This window comes from Chelon labrosus (genome assembly GCF_963514085.1).
Source record: "Chelon labrosus genome assembly, chromosome: 14".
Classification (NCBI taxonomy): domain Eukaryota; kingdom Metazoa; phylum Chordata; class Actinopteri; order Mugiliformes; family Mugilidae; genus Chelon; species Chelon labrosus.
Window position 1 is genome coordinate 13,997,107 of NC_140347.1, and position 14,375 is coordinate 14,011,481.

At 42.7% G+C, this 14,375-nt stretch overlaps 1 protein-coding gene across 1 annotated transcript; it reads left to right on the plus strand.

Annotated features, from left to right (window-relative positions):
* The first annotated feature begins 380 nt into the window (after nt 1-380).
* snx3 (sorting nexin 3) lies at nt 381-14,341 on the plus strand. The gene is made up of 4 exons (XM_084560909.1): nt 381-593; nt 10,334-10,429; nt 10,779-10,903; nt 13,477-14,341. Exons 1-4 carry the CDS (start codon nt 432-434, stop codon nt 13,580-13,582), a joined length of 489 nt encoding a protein of 162 aa, XP_084417035.1. The 5' UTR covers nt 381-431; the 3' UTR covers nt 13,583-14,341.
* Nucleotides 14,342-14,375: the final 34 nt, after the last annotated feature.

A 14,375-nucleotide genomic window follows, 5' to 3' on the forward strand; every position in this document is an offset into this window, starting at 1 on the left:
TGGTTTAATGAACGATCTGGCCGCCGTGCCCGCTGGCGGGTTGTAAACAAACCGAGCAGCAGCAGGTGGTCGAGCAGCATCAGCTGAACCTCAGCTGATCGGAAGTGCAAGCATGATGGCCTTTCAAGTTAGCGACAGTGACGGACGCGGCACCGCCGGAACTTACGTATGGCTCCTTCAACATAAAAGCTTTATTTTCACTTTTTAGGTCTGGTCAAGGCAACTTCACGGGTAAAATCCAACACATACAATATCGTATCATAAAATACAGAATATCCTCAACATTACTGCGCATTTTCATTAACTGAATTTCTATTACACACGAACAACATTTGCTAATTCTTTTATTTTGAATGCCGGTAACGGAACGCACATATTTGTAATCTGGCTAGCTTAACGACTATCCGTAGCTGCTAGAAGGACGGGAAGAAATGGCTGATGCCATAGCTGATACAAGAAGGCTCTTCTCCAAGCCTCAAAACTTAAATGACGCGTATGGACCCCCGAGCAACTTTCTAGAGATCGACGTGAGCAACCCCGAGACCGTCGGGGTTGGCAGAGGCAGATATACCACGTATGAAGTTAGACTGAAGGTGAGCCTGCAGTAACAAGTGCTAATGACGTTAGCATTCAAGCTAGCTGCTTAAGCTAGCCAACCTGTGTATTTTGGTGAAAGAAAGTCATAACTTCTTGACACCAGGAGGGTTGCCATCTGTAAGACTACTGTGTAATCAAAGAGTCGACATTTAAATGTGCGAAAGACTAAGTTTAATGCAAGGGGGTTATTTTGGATAACGGTTATAGCTTACCCTTGCTAGCAAGCTAGCAATATCTGTATGGCTAAGGTTATCTAACATTACATTAATTAGTTAACGTCAGTTAGTGATAGTGACGCTTAGGCGAAGTTATTTGCCTACATGTTATTAAATAGAAACCTTTTGACATCAGCTTTAACAGGGACGTTGGACACAGTAAGGACCGTTAGCAAAGATGCAAGTTGCTAACGGTCTGGGAGAGAAGAGAATTTGTTTACATTAGCCTCAAGTGTTTTTTTCCTGGTGGCGCAGCTGTATTATCAATTAAAGAACCCCGTCTACAAATGACCTGTAACTGTGTAACCACCGTATAAGCCAAACCAACAATGGTCCAGCCTCTCTAAAAAGTTTAAACTGTCCAGAGTTTAACTCCAGCCACACCCCATTTTCTAACTGCAAAGAATAGATAACAGCATTGGTCACGCTTAATGACCAGTCTGTCTTGACTGTAGGCCCCTGTGATCTATATGCTCTCTCCTCCTGTAGGCTCATAATGCAGATTTAGGAATGCCCTTATTTGTGGCTTTCTGATTTATTGTTCATAACCATCCAGAGCTTCAGTAGTGTGCCAAAGGAGAACGTAATTTATTGAGTCAGCTTCACTGGAAGTGCAGACAGGATGCAGCGTGCTGGCGGATTCTCTGCAGTTTCTCCCACCCCCCCTACTGCACATTTCCTTCCTCCAATTCCTCTGAAGAACATGCAAGGGGGAAAAAACAATAAAACAACTATATAAGATTTTGTTTTTTGTACTGGCAAAGTCCCTTCATTCATCCAGTTGCTTATTGCTTATCTAAATACTTTTTAAATGACACATCTTTGACTATTGGCTAATATTCTACAGGAGTTCGGCTGCGCTGAAGTCGAGCAGAGCGATAGTTAGGAAACCTCAGCAGTTGCAAAACACAGTGTGTGTTTTACTCTGTCACAATCACTTCATAGTTTCGTAGTTGAGGCCAAATCAGAATTAAAAGATCCCTTGTGCCGTCCTTGAAGTTACGCAGCGGGAGGCGATCCTGTAAAGTAAAACATACACTCGAGTTCCGCTCACTTGCCTGTGAACTGTGAACTTTCAACCACGTCACATGGTATCCTGCAGCACATGGACTTTGCTGAGTTGTCACTGAACTGAGCGTTTCCTTACGAGCTCTGTTATAATCCCAAGAAGTCCTGGCTGTGGGTCCCATGGGTAGAAGATAATTAGGTTAAATTCACAATAAAGACAATTTTGTAGCTTCTGCAAACATGAGATAAAGTTCTTTTTGCACTATTTTCAGGATTTGACAACTGTTTTTTTTTTTTTTTTCTTCCAAGACATTTCCTCTCTCTTTTTTTTAATCAGTGTCTGTCACTGTGTACAGTTTTGCGTAAATGTGACCATTCCCGGACCACTGCATCTGATTTTAATTTGCAGAGAGCGTAAAACTGTCAAGCAGTCACTTGGCTCATCTGATTGCCTCCGCTCTCATCGCTAAATTATCATTTCAGTCGACTGACACCCCTGTAGTTAGTGGCGTGGAGTATTTAGATTGGTTGCCAGCCCTCAAGTATTTTATAGTTTTCTCTTTACCTTAAAGAAACGGGCCGAGGGGAGCGAAGCCGTCTCCAGGCATTAGCGTTGAATATAAGGCTACTGTACTTGATTAGCGTGTAATAATTAGCATATGCGTGTAATCAGCATTATTGTGCACCTCATAGCCCTGCGTGACCCTGCTTTGCATAAGACCACAGAAGAAGCGGGCGCATCCCTCACTTCTCAACAAACGTGGTGTCAACTTAGCTTTGCTTCTCTCCTTTTCCTTTCTTCAGCTTTCTTTGGAGGCATTTTGCTCCATCTCCAGCATTTTAAGAGCGTTAGCCACAATGCCCGGGCCTGGAATGCACGGTGTTTGCTCATTTTGTTGTTGTTGTTGTTGTCGCTGCATTTTTTTCCCCCCTCCTTTCCACCGTTCTGATGACATTTCCGACTGCTTTAACTTTATCATCTCATTATTCTGTACAAATTTCTGTTTAAAACCTTTTCTCGCTGCTGTCCCGCGATCCACCCCGAAACCGAAGGAGCTCTTGTGGCCGCGCTGAGAGAGTCTGCCTAATCCCCTCATTGAGAGAAGAGAAGAATGAAACAAGCCAGGGTGTGTGTGTGGGGGGAGCTGGAGCATTTACTCCCCATCCTCACCCTCCACCCCCACCCATGGGAGGGCAGAAAGCCACCCCCTCGCCAGCCTTCATCCCATTGCCCACTTATCCCATTTCACTCCCAGCTGTGTGCAGTCAGTTGCCTAGTTCATAGTGTGATTACCATTGTCCCCCGTGATAACTATATAGACTGAGTGAACGGTTTGCTGTATAGTGTAACAACAAAGCAGTGGCTTTTTTTTTTTTTTTTTTCACTCCCGAAATGGAAAACTTTGCACCGAGTCTGGTTAAGTAAGTGTCAGTGCAGTCATTCGGTTTGTGACTCACTGGTCGTGTCTGGATGTTCGAAAAAATTTAGAGTTAGAACAATTTGGATAAGGATTGGATTGTCAACTGATTGCAGGGGCTGTGACGCATGATATAAAGACACATTCAGAGTTTAAAATCAATGGGATCAGTCTACCTTTTTTTATTTTTTTGTGGAAGTGAAATCGACTCTAAAAGGAGATTCTGTTTTCAGTCTTGTAAAGTCTGAGGTCACGTCGAAACCTATAAGTGTATTTTTTTTCTAAATGGCTTATTGACCACTGTGACAAATGAAGCTGGTAGTTTGTTGTTGTTGTTTTTTTGTTTTTTTTTACGTGCCTAATGGAGAGTTATTTTTCAGAATCCTATCATATCGCCTTAATGGTTTTCTGCTGGTTTGGAGGACCCCCTCAACTAGCCTAGTGTATTTGTTTGGACCCTCAGCAAACATGGGGGTGGGAGCTGGGTTGTGTGTGTGTGTGTACACGTACGTGAGGGAGAGGAGGGGGTGATGGGTATTATAAAAAAAAAAAAATCTTGTTTTTAGTTGGTTCCCATCTCATCCAGAGAGCACATTCAGGGGAGCGAACTTTGGGATCTCACTTTGTTTATGGATAGGAGTACATAAAAGGGCTCTTATAGCTCTGTCTCTCACTCTCGCTCAGTCTTCTACCCCTCCTCTTCTCTTCTCCCATAGCTTCTCCCTCTCTCTTTCTTTCTCTTTTTCCATTTGGGCACCGGGGGCGGGGGCCTTTGGTCATTAATAAAATGGGGAGAGATGGAGAGAGGGGGTGTGTGTGTGTGGTGAGGGGGTGTGTGGAGGGGGGGCCAGTTGTCAGGCACAGTCAAGTGTAATCCAAAGTCTACAGCATCCTCTTCGACAACTATTTTAATGGAAATAGGGAACATATTGTATCAAGGCTACCATATCCTACTTGAAATGACAGTATCAAAAGTGGGAGTTGATACTATGGCAACAAAGCAGCTTTTTGCCAGCTAGGCGAGTCGGAGAAGAGGGTAGGCTGTCAGGCCGCAGGGGCCGGCGAGCGAGGGAACGAGTGAGAGAGTACATGGAGAGGCGAGCGCAAAAAGACCCATAGCCCTAACGCTTTTGTTCCCGGTCTTTCTTTCATTTTTTTTTTCCATTTTGCAATATGATGCAATGAGATGGTATTATGTTGCCATTTTTAATGCTATTATTCTGAAAGGGGAGTATATGGGAGGGGGTAAGAAGGGGGCATGGGGGAGGTTTAGGATGCGCACTCTCAAACTTGACTTAATCCATCCTGCTAAAAGCTAATGCATGGTGGCCTTGAACCGTTCTCTCAGGAGATGAGTGATCTTTGTACCCCCCCTCCCCCCCGTTCTCCGTTTCTCTATGTCTAGCTGTTTTTTAAGGGTTCTGGCTCCTTTCAACCCATTTTTCAATGAGCTTTAAGGTATTGTATCCCACACATTAGGAATCACGTTCTCTTCCTATGGAGCGTAGGGTCGCACCTTGTACGCGTAATTGAAAGTGAAGCTAAAGGTCTACTTTGAAGGAGGTGCACCTGGCTTTATGTTTCCTCCTTTAAAAATAGAACGTTTCTCTTTTGCACATTTTTCTTTTAATGCGATCAGTAATTTGCGCATTAGATCAAATATTAGATGATAAACGTATTAATTTGCATGTTTTTTTTCCGTCCTTTGGAAACTGAGAAAGGTAAAGTGTGCTTCTTTTAGACAATAAGTGAAATGCTAAGACCTGACTGGGCGTGGGCTGGTCCTTGTTTTCCAATCACTACAGGGGCCAGTAAGTTGAGACACTCCGGCCCTAACCTCTAACCAGCCGTGAAGAGAACAGAGGCGGGGGAAACCTGATCTTTGACTCGAGGAGCTCTCACGCACCGCCTCTTTCTATGTGCGTCTACGAGCGAGAGAGACAGAGAGAGGGAGAGAGTGAGACCTCTCATTTTTCAGTTCTGTCGTTTTCGTTCCTCCCCTTGTCCCGCAAGGCCAATCTCTTAATCACAGGGTTGGAGAGGGTGAGGGAATTGAAAGGCCAGGTGACTTTCTTTCCTTACACCCTCGCTGCTAGTTTCATTGTCCCGAGATGAGTGGTCCGGGTCCGACTGTGTGTGTGTACAAACAGGCTCGAACGCTTTGCGCTGTTATAATTTTTTTCATTGTCAGCTGTGTGGCTGGTAAAATGTTGTAATAACACCTGTGCATGCATACTTCGTGCGCTCCGGTGTGTACTTGCGCGTGGTTGAGTGTTTTCTCTGCGCACATGATGGGATTAGAGTCACGGCGGTGGCAGATTACCTGTAACTGTGATCTGTTGTGGTGGGGGATTAACTTTGTGGCGCTCCATGCTGCGAGGTAACACGACACAGCAGGGGCAGGCCACGGTGAGTGGAGGAGAGTGGAGTTAATGCTATAGCACTGGGGCGATAAAGCTAAGATAATCCACTTCTCCTGTGACCTGAGAAAGAGGAGGAGTGAGGGGCTCATTGACAACTTCACCTGGAGAGAACTTGAAATAAGTGGATAGGGTGGAAAGGGATGGCGTGTGGGAAAGAAGGAGTGGCAACGAGTAAGGAAATACCGTCACCTTAACCAGGTTATTTCACTGAGTAAATGTGACCGTCTTTTGCCTTCAAATGAATTTAGTTTTGCTTTAATTTGAGGAAGTATATGAGTTTCCACACTGTAAGGATTTAAAATTAATTGACCCTTTGTTGGCCCCCTGATTGGTCTACTGACCACCAACCAGTCAAGTCAAGCCCCGACTTACTGTTGCTAGGTTAGAGAAGCAACAGCAATGTGGGGGTTCAATCCCAATGAAAAAAACATTGGAAACTTGTACAATTGCTGAGTATTGAAAGTTTTAATTGTGATTCTTCTAAATTGTGAAAAAGCAGCTGACACGTACAGGTACAGGAGAGGAAATACATAAAAACCTAAAAGTGGTGGGGAAAAAAAAATGTTATTTTGCTGTTAGCGAGGCAGTTGTCTTTTATTCACGTTACCTTGAGACTATTTCCTGGAAGCCAGACCAACGTCTCCAACCAAAACTCTTTTTTTTTTTGAGGCAGATTGTTCAAAATCAACCAAATCGTTTGGACGGGCTTCATGCAGTGACGGACAGAGTAACAGCGACACAGTCATGCATGTCATCTGAGCACCATGGAATTTGTTTACAACACATTGGCTCTGATTGTTGTAGATTTCTCTGTATCACTTGAAACACCCCCTAAAATGAAATCCCAATGGATTGTCATTAGACTTCTAGTTTACTGGACTATAATATTATAGGTTTTTAATGTTTTTCTATGGGAGTGGACCTCTGCATTGGCTATTATTCGTCAAACGTAGCAACAGTAACATGGCTTTGAGAAAGGGAAAGACTAGCCCTCTGGTTGGTGGTCAGCAGACCAATCGGGAGGCTGACAAAAAGATCAGTTGAATGTTTGTTGAGCAGTCGTCAACGCGCACAAAAGAACCCACCTGCGGTTCAGAGCTGATTCGGAGTTGCCATTTCGACTGAGCCCAAGTTATTATGAGGGGTATTACCACATTGCCAGACCTATCTCCATAGTGCTGTGTCCACACTGGAGCTTGATCAGCAGTCCCCCCCCGGGTGAAAGTCTGTTCTTTCAGGTTCTCAATCAGATCCTGTCGCCCAAACGTGGTCAACTCCAGCTTAAAAAAAATTTAAAATAAAAACACTGCTAGTCAAGAATATTCGTCAGGGTTTTGGCAAATTGATGACTAGTGACAAACGAGTGGAATAAACTTCTTTGGGCTCATGAAGCAAAACAAAAACAACCTTGTGTCAGAATTACAGGAAGAGGAACTAGCTGTGCAGAAAGAAAACTAACAGCTCATGACCAAAAGTAAAAACAACACCTAATCTGTCAAACGCTGCGGCGCTTCCGCTAAGGCCGCCAGTTAAAATTTGCACTCTTTGATTTGAAAACGTCGACTAATCTCAGCTGACGAGCAGAATTGTAAGAAAATAACCTCAACATTTTAAAGATAAAAGTATAGTAAGATTATCTGTCCGGTCTTAACCACACTTCGCTTACAGTAATGAGTCTATTTTTGACACACACACACTCTTTCATGCATGAATGCTTGGAGTGTTTTCTGTCACACCTGCAGTCTGAGATCATCAAACGTGAATGCTCTCATTCGAGGCAGCTTTCTTCTGGATGACTCTAGAGGAGCCTAGGCGTCAAATTGATCCTTAATCATTTCATCAACTCGAAGCGAAAATATTGTATATGATTATGTGTTCAAGAAATTTCCCAGGTAACGCTTGTTTTCGCAGTCAAACACGAAATCACAGTCGTGTTGTTAACAGGAAGCTCTATTCATCACCGCCGAGGTTTGGTTTGCTCTTTCCCACCAATTTGGGCGGAATCCATAATTTTTGGAGACCGGGGGGAGAGGACAGCGCAGAGAGGGAAGAAAACAAATGCCTGTGTTTCCCCCAATTAGACACCATAAGAGGAGGCTCAAGGGCAGAAAATCTGACTTATTTTTTTCAGATCAAGGGAAATAAAGAGGAAAAAGACTGAAAAGGAGAGACCATGAGAGCGAAAAGACCACTCCTGGTCTCCCTCCTCCTCAATTAGTGCAGAGCAGACGAAGCTCCCAGCCTCTCCAGTTTTTCTGTTCCTCTTTTATGACTACGCGCACCCCCCTCCCTTTCCCTTTTGTTCAGCCATTTACTCAGCCTTCTAGTTAACTCTCCATCCCCTTTACCGCACACAGTCACTGTCGCCTGCTCATCGATCAGTCTGCTGCTCATGCTGCATTCACGCTGCACCTACTTGCTCAATTGCTTTACTCTTGTGATTCCTCCTTCCATGAATTCTGACCTTCTGTGAACGTGGCCTGCCAATGAAATGCTCATTCACTCCCTCCTTGTTCGTATATTGTCACGGGATGGCCATGTGCTGTCAGGACTAGTGAAGAGGTTTGGCATTGTGCTATAATGTGCTGTTTGCTTCTGTGTTCTCTGTCAATGTCGAAACATCTCCCCTTTTTAATATGAAATTCACTCTCAAGTGCTTGTCAACAGCAACTTAGAATTACACACACGTCTGTGCGGTGGCGTACACGAACACGCCAAAAAAAAAAAACATTCTGAGTGGGAGAGACCTTGGTGAGCAAAACATGAGTGAACTTCCTGGAGGCCAGTTTCAATTTTTCTATTCAGTTTGGTTCAATTTGAGTTGTCTTTGTTGTTGTTTTTTTTTTTTTTTTTCTTCCTCCATTTTTTCTCCTTTTTAATAAAGTCACAGTAGATAACGCAAGGCTGTGCCCAAAAGCAGTGCAATAAAGCCTTTTGCTCTCTTTTTGTCAGGCTGGCAGATCTTAAATTTCCGACATTTATACATTTGCTACAGAAAGTACGGCTCCCAATTTGCGTTGTAGTCGTTAAAATTGTATTTTAAAACACGCTTACAGTTATTTTGTACAAAGGTGTTCCCTCGTTTATTGCGGGGGGTCTGGAACGTGAATCTGCGAAGTAGCGACCACATTTATTTCATTAATTATATTGTTGTTTACGTATTTTAAACCTTTATGAACCCTTCCCACACGCTATTAACCTTTTCCATACTCTTATAAACACTTGTTATTGGCCGTATTTAGCCGATATAGCGAAATGTACGCAATATAAAATTAGATATGTATGAATTAAAAACCCGCGAAGTAGCGAGTCTGCGAAAAATGAACCGCAAAGTGTCGAAGGGCGACTGTACAGACTGTAGAAGCATGTAGCCAGGGTGCATGCCACTCTCTCACCACCTTGATTTTTTTATTTTTTAAAGCTGGAGTTGACCATGTTTGGATGACAGGGTCTGATTGAGAACCTGAAAGAACAGACCAGGGGACTGTTGGTCATGTCCCGTGTACCTTTGCATAGAGTTATTCCAGCAATTATTCCATTTTTTTATTGGTCCTTACTTCAGTTTTCATTTGCTGTTGGGTTAGGTTGAGATGTGTTATTGGTTAGGTTCAGTTAGCCAGCTAAATTACATGGTTAGGTTTAGCCCAGCTTTGGAAAAAGCATCTGGGTTTGGGTTAAAAGAGAAAACACATGTCCTATCTTTAACTATCTTTAATGGCTACCGTGTCAGCGAGTCCTGCCCGGTCCAGGAGTTTTGATATGCACTTCATTTACACAACCGGACGAGGACACTAATGTCTCCACATTTAGACTACTTTATACCCCAGTTTATTAGTCTAGCCTCCACTGAATATTTAAGAAGAATGCAGGTTTAAGACCTTTAAGCACTTTCTGGAGACAGTGTCCCTTTGAAGCAGTATTCTTGAAATAATGCAATCAGTCCATTGAGAAAGGGAGGAGAGAAGAGCTGCACTTTATGAGTATTTGATATTATGGATTAATCTGCTGATTATATTCTATATTAATTTATCGATTATTTAACTATAAATTGTCTTCTCACAAACGGTCTAAAGCAAAAACCAAATTTTCTTCTCAACGGACAGACTGGAAACGTTGCATGATTACAAAAGTAGTTAATTTTCTTGTTATCAGCAAATCGATTAGTTGATTTATCCATTGTTTTATTATGTTGTGTCAAGATTTGTGAATTGTTGCTTTGATAAAATGGCAATAATTCGTTAAGAATACATTGCAATCTTACTTTCAGATCTTAAACAGTTTGTTGGTTGATCAACAGAAAATTGCCGCAGTTTTGCTTTTCTCTTTCCGTTTTGTTATATGATGAGAAAAAAAATACCCTCAGGTACTGGACTGTTATATGAAGCACACAAGTAGAATTATCGATAATGAAAGTAAAGCATGTAAAGAAAAGTGACCTGCATCTACAGCACTGACTCAGCGACGGTTCACAGAAGTTTTATTGAACTCAACTTTCTGAGCCTCACTTTGAAACCCTCTCACCCACCTGAAGTTTCTTCAAAGAACATCCGTGTTGTTTGGAGAAATGATTACTCTATTCGAGTGAGAGTGGAAGGAGTTTAAGGACGATTCCTCCAGTTCTTTTGTAAATCAAGGAAACTCTTAAAATTGACACCTGTGTGTGTGTTCGCAGACCAACCTACCCATCTTCAAGCTGAAGGAGTCTTGTGTACGGAGGCGGTACAGCGACTTTGAGTGGCTCAGAGCGGAGCTGGAGAGGGAGAGCAAGGTGAGCCATTGAGGCGAACTCGACACAAAGGCTGCTAAGTATTTAGCTTGTCAAATCAGCACATAACATTGACCACATCTGCAGTGTTTTGGTATGAGAGAGAGAGAGAGAGAAAAGTGTCGGAGGAGCTTTTAAACCTCTGTGGTTTGTTAAAGAACATTGCCCCTGCCATAAGCGGTTTTAACACACACAAACGTTTTGACAAGATCACACTGTGAAAGAGTCTTGCAGTTTTTTAAATTCTTTACTGTATTAATTACAGCAAAGAAATGTTCTTGTAATTATTTCTGCTTGTTGAAACGGTGCTGTTTGTTCTTTTTTTTCTCCTCTGATTGCTCTGTTATCTCAGGTGGTCGTGCCGCCTCTCCCGGGAAAAGCTCTTTTCCGGCAGCTTCCGTTCCGAGGGGATGATGGCATATTTGATGACTCTTTTATCGAGGAGCGGAGACAGGGTCTGGAGCAATTTCTCAACAAGTAAGCCCCGGCCACGTCTCCCCAGTCTTTATCCGTTCCTCCACTGCTTTGCCACGAGGTTAGAACGATTTAGTCTTTACAATTCCATCTTTGCAGCTGCAGTCATTTGCGGGCGCGTTCCTTAGCGAGGTATTATTTTAACTCCGGAGAACAATGCGACACTTTTGCGGAATAAGTAGATTCAACTTTTTCACTTCTCTTCATATTGTTAACAAACTGAACCCCCCCCCACAGGCAGGCGGGTCTTTTTCTCCCCATCCTCCTTAATTCTCTTTCGTAATTACCTCGCAAAGGACAAGAACAAGCAGAGAGGACTCAAGTGCGCACCCCCACAACATAATTTTTCCCACATTTGTTTTGTTGTTGATGTGTAATTTATGTTAATTGCAGCTCAAATTACAGCGCGTGGTTCCACTGGATGGTGTGTGCACCTCTGCTTATTTTTGATCCAGCGTGTCCTCATTTTCAGCTGCAGAACAATAAAAGTTATAGTATGATTGTAATTATTTGCTTTGATTGCAGACTTGGCCATTATCTTTGTTTCATGTGCAAATGCATCAATGTTTCCTGTTGGAATATTAAGTGCGCAAAGACAGTTGAGGAAATTAAAATCCATAAATATGTTTTTTTTTTTTTTTTAAAGAGGATGAGAATGTGTTAGTAATTAAGATTTTTTATTTTTTTTTCACCCGTTTGCTTTCTGTGAATGAAACGCTGCTGTTGATCATATTATTGTTCAGACTTCACACTGGCCGGTGTGGCAGGCAGCATTGTTTAATCTGTGATTGAGAGCATTGTGAGGAGGAAATCTTTTGGGATGCTAAACATGATTGTCGCCGCGAAACAAGTGAGGAGGAGGAGGAGGAGAGGAGATGATGTTCAGTTTTTGATTAGACTAGTCAAACATAATTCATGCTTCAGGTAAAAGGAAGTCTTAAATCTTAACCCTTTTTTCGAAAACATTTTAAAAATGCTTCCCCACTGTGACATGTCATCATCAAATCTATTAAACAGGATTCGTTTGATCGAGGACGGGGGGGGGCGAGCTTGATCTTTCCCGTGATCGCTCTGATATTTGACATGTGAATCACTCCCGCTTAATTCGCCAGAAGTATTTCCTATCAGAGGTTAAGATGTATGCATGCGTGCAACGTGATCACGGCGAACTGTCCTGAGCACTCGAGACGTTTTTTTTAAAAATGAGATGTTTGGGGGACCTCAGGTGCGCTGGCTCGTTCTCGTTAGGCTCCTTTGTGTCATCTGGAGGGACATGCAGTGAAACCTGATGTCAGGGTGGCTTTAGCGGAGAAAAACACAGTCCCATGCCTGACAGTATTTTCTGGAGGAAGTAATGGCGTACGCTTGTAATACGAGACGATGCAAGGCACAGATTAGTTTATAAGAGACATCTAAAATTCATAATTTACTGGTCGCCCCCTTAAAGGCTGCTCGTGTCTTAGGCTTTTCATTTGGGTCCCTCCATATGAGCTGGGTTCTGCTCAAGGTTTCTTCCTGTTAAAAGGGAGTTTTTCCTTGCCACCGTCGCCTTCAGGCTTGCTCTGGGGGGGGGTTTCAGGCCGGGTTTTATAAAGCGTCTTGAGACAGTTTGTATTGTTATTGATATATAAATAAAATTGAATTTTAATTTAATTGAATTTCACCAGAGGTAGGAGAAAAACCTGTTAGTGCTACAACAGAGTCACAGGGTTTGCAACGACGGTCACGCAACCAACCGTACACATAAAGTTGTACTTAACGCTCTTAAATAGCAATTTAAATTTTACGACATGTCTTGGAAATGGACAGCTGCCTCTGCACTGCAAGTCACAATGGTGTGTGTGTTGTTTTTCCACTATTCCTCTACTAACATTAACTCCACAGTAGAATAAAAAGTATGAGTATGACACAGTGACATGTTCTTTCTGATTAAACACTTGAAAACTGGAAATCTGTTGCACTCTCCACAGTCAGTGTGCGTATTTATAAACCATAGGCTTGTACCAAGACGTTGAGGTCGGAAGTAAATGCAAAGCTTCGACGTCCTAGCATTTTTATTTCTCGATTTCTAATGGCCCGAACATCGTAGTCTAAAGATTATTACGTTCTGTGCCCCCCTCCTCAGTATGGGATTCGCTTACATCATGCACTCTAAATAAAAAAAAAACAACTGAAGGATGTGAGGACATTTTAGCTTTATTCAACAGGATTAAACTGGGAGTCACTTTGAACGATATGAAATTAAGTGCGTTTATAGTGTTGTTTAGTTGTGCAGTGCTTAGTTAGCCCATTGAGAGCATGCATTCACCTGTAAACCAAATTAAAATCAGCCTGGCTGCAGAGATTTAGTCACTGGTTATCCCACCTTAAACGTAGCTAGTTCATTTGTGTTTTCATTTTTGTTGCGTTTCTTTTTCTTCTTCACCTTGTAAGCATGCACACACATAAGCGACATCTCTTAAATATCCCTAGCTCAGCAGTTTAAATGTTCGATTGTCTCTTCTGGCTCAGTTCGTCTCAGTTTCCTCCACATCATCAGGCCTCTCCCCCCTTTTTTTTCCTCTTGTGTGTTTCAGAGTGGCCGGTCACCCTCTAGCTCAGAACGAGCGATGCCTGCACATGTTTCTACAGGACGAGTCGGTGGACAAGAACTACACCCCATCCAAAATCAGACAAGCCTGAAAAGAAACGGACGTCTCCGCTTGGCCCGCTCCGGCTCCACCGCGCTCAGCCTAGCTTGGCCCGACAACCCAAAGCTCTCTTCACTGCTCCAGGTTTCTCTCAAACAAACAAAAAAAAAACAACAACAAAAAAAAAAAAAACATTACAGCGACAAACTTCTACCCCCCTCCCACACACACACACCAAAAAATGATATCATTCACTGCCTCTTTTTGTTTAATCAGTCGCCCTGATCGATGTTTGTTTTCACCTTCTAATTGGAGTCAAGACACATAACTGTGATTGAAAGTAATTTATAGTAATTTCTGTTTATGTCTGGAAATGCCACTAACATGAATATATAATGTATTTATCATTTAGCTATGTCTTGAATATATTCATTTATATAGTAACGTCACCTGAGCGTTCTAAGGTATGCAGAGCTCTTGTAACGACACACGGCGTTTACCCATCCAGTACTGGCATGTTGCTCGCCCCACTAAACGCACAGAGAACCGCCTTTGATGGGCCTTGACTTTTCAAATCACCGCGCTAGTTGATCTCCTCCCCCTTTCGAAAGGAAGCATGTGTCCGTGTGTGTGTGTGTGTGTGTGTCCGTGTCAACCAGCACCTGTCCAATTATCACAATGATTTTCTAGCGAGAAATTTCCACAGAGGGAACTGCAGTATTTCTACTGGTTATATGCATTTTGAGATTTGTATACTGCTGTGCCATTTTTGTTTATTTTGAAGATTTTCCAATAAAATAGGTGAAATGTCTCCACGGATACGTACATTTTGCTGATTTGGACCG

Coding starts and splice junctions, on each gene's coding strand:
- snx3 (XM_084560909.1), top strand. CDS start 432: ATGGCTGATGCCATAGCTGATACAAGAAGGCTCTTCTCCAAGCCTCAA. Junction 594..10,333: donor CGTATGAAGTTAGACTGAAG/GTGAGCCTGCAG, acceptor GTGTGTTCGCAG/ACCAACCTACCCATCTTCAA. Junction 10,904..13,476: donor CTGGAGCAATTTCTCAACAA/GTAAGCCCCGGC, acceptor TGTGTGTTTCAG/AGTGGCCGGTCACCCTCTAG.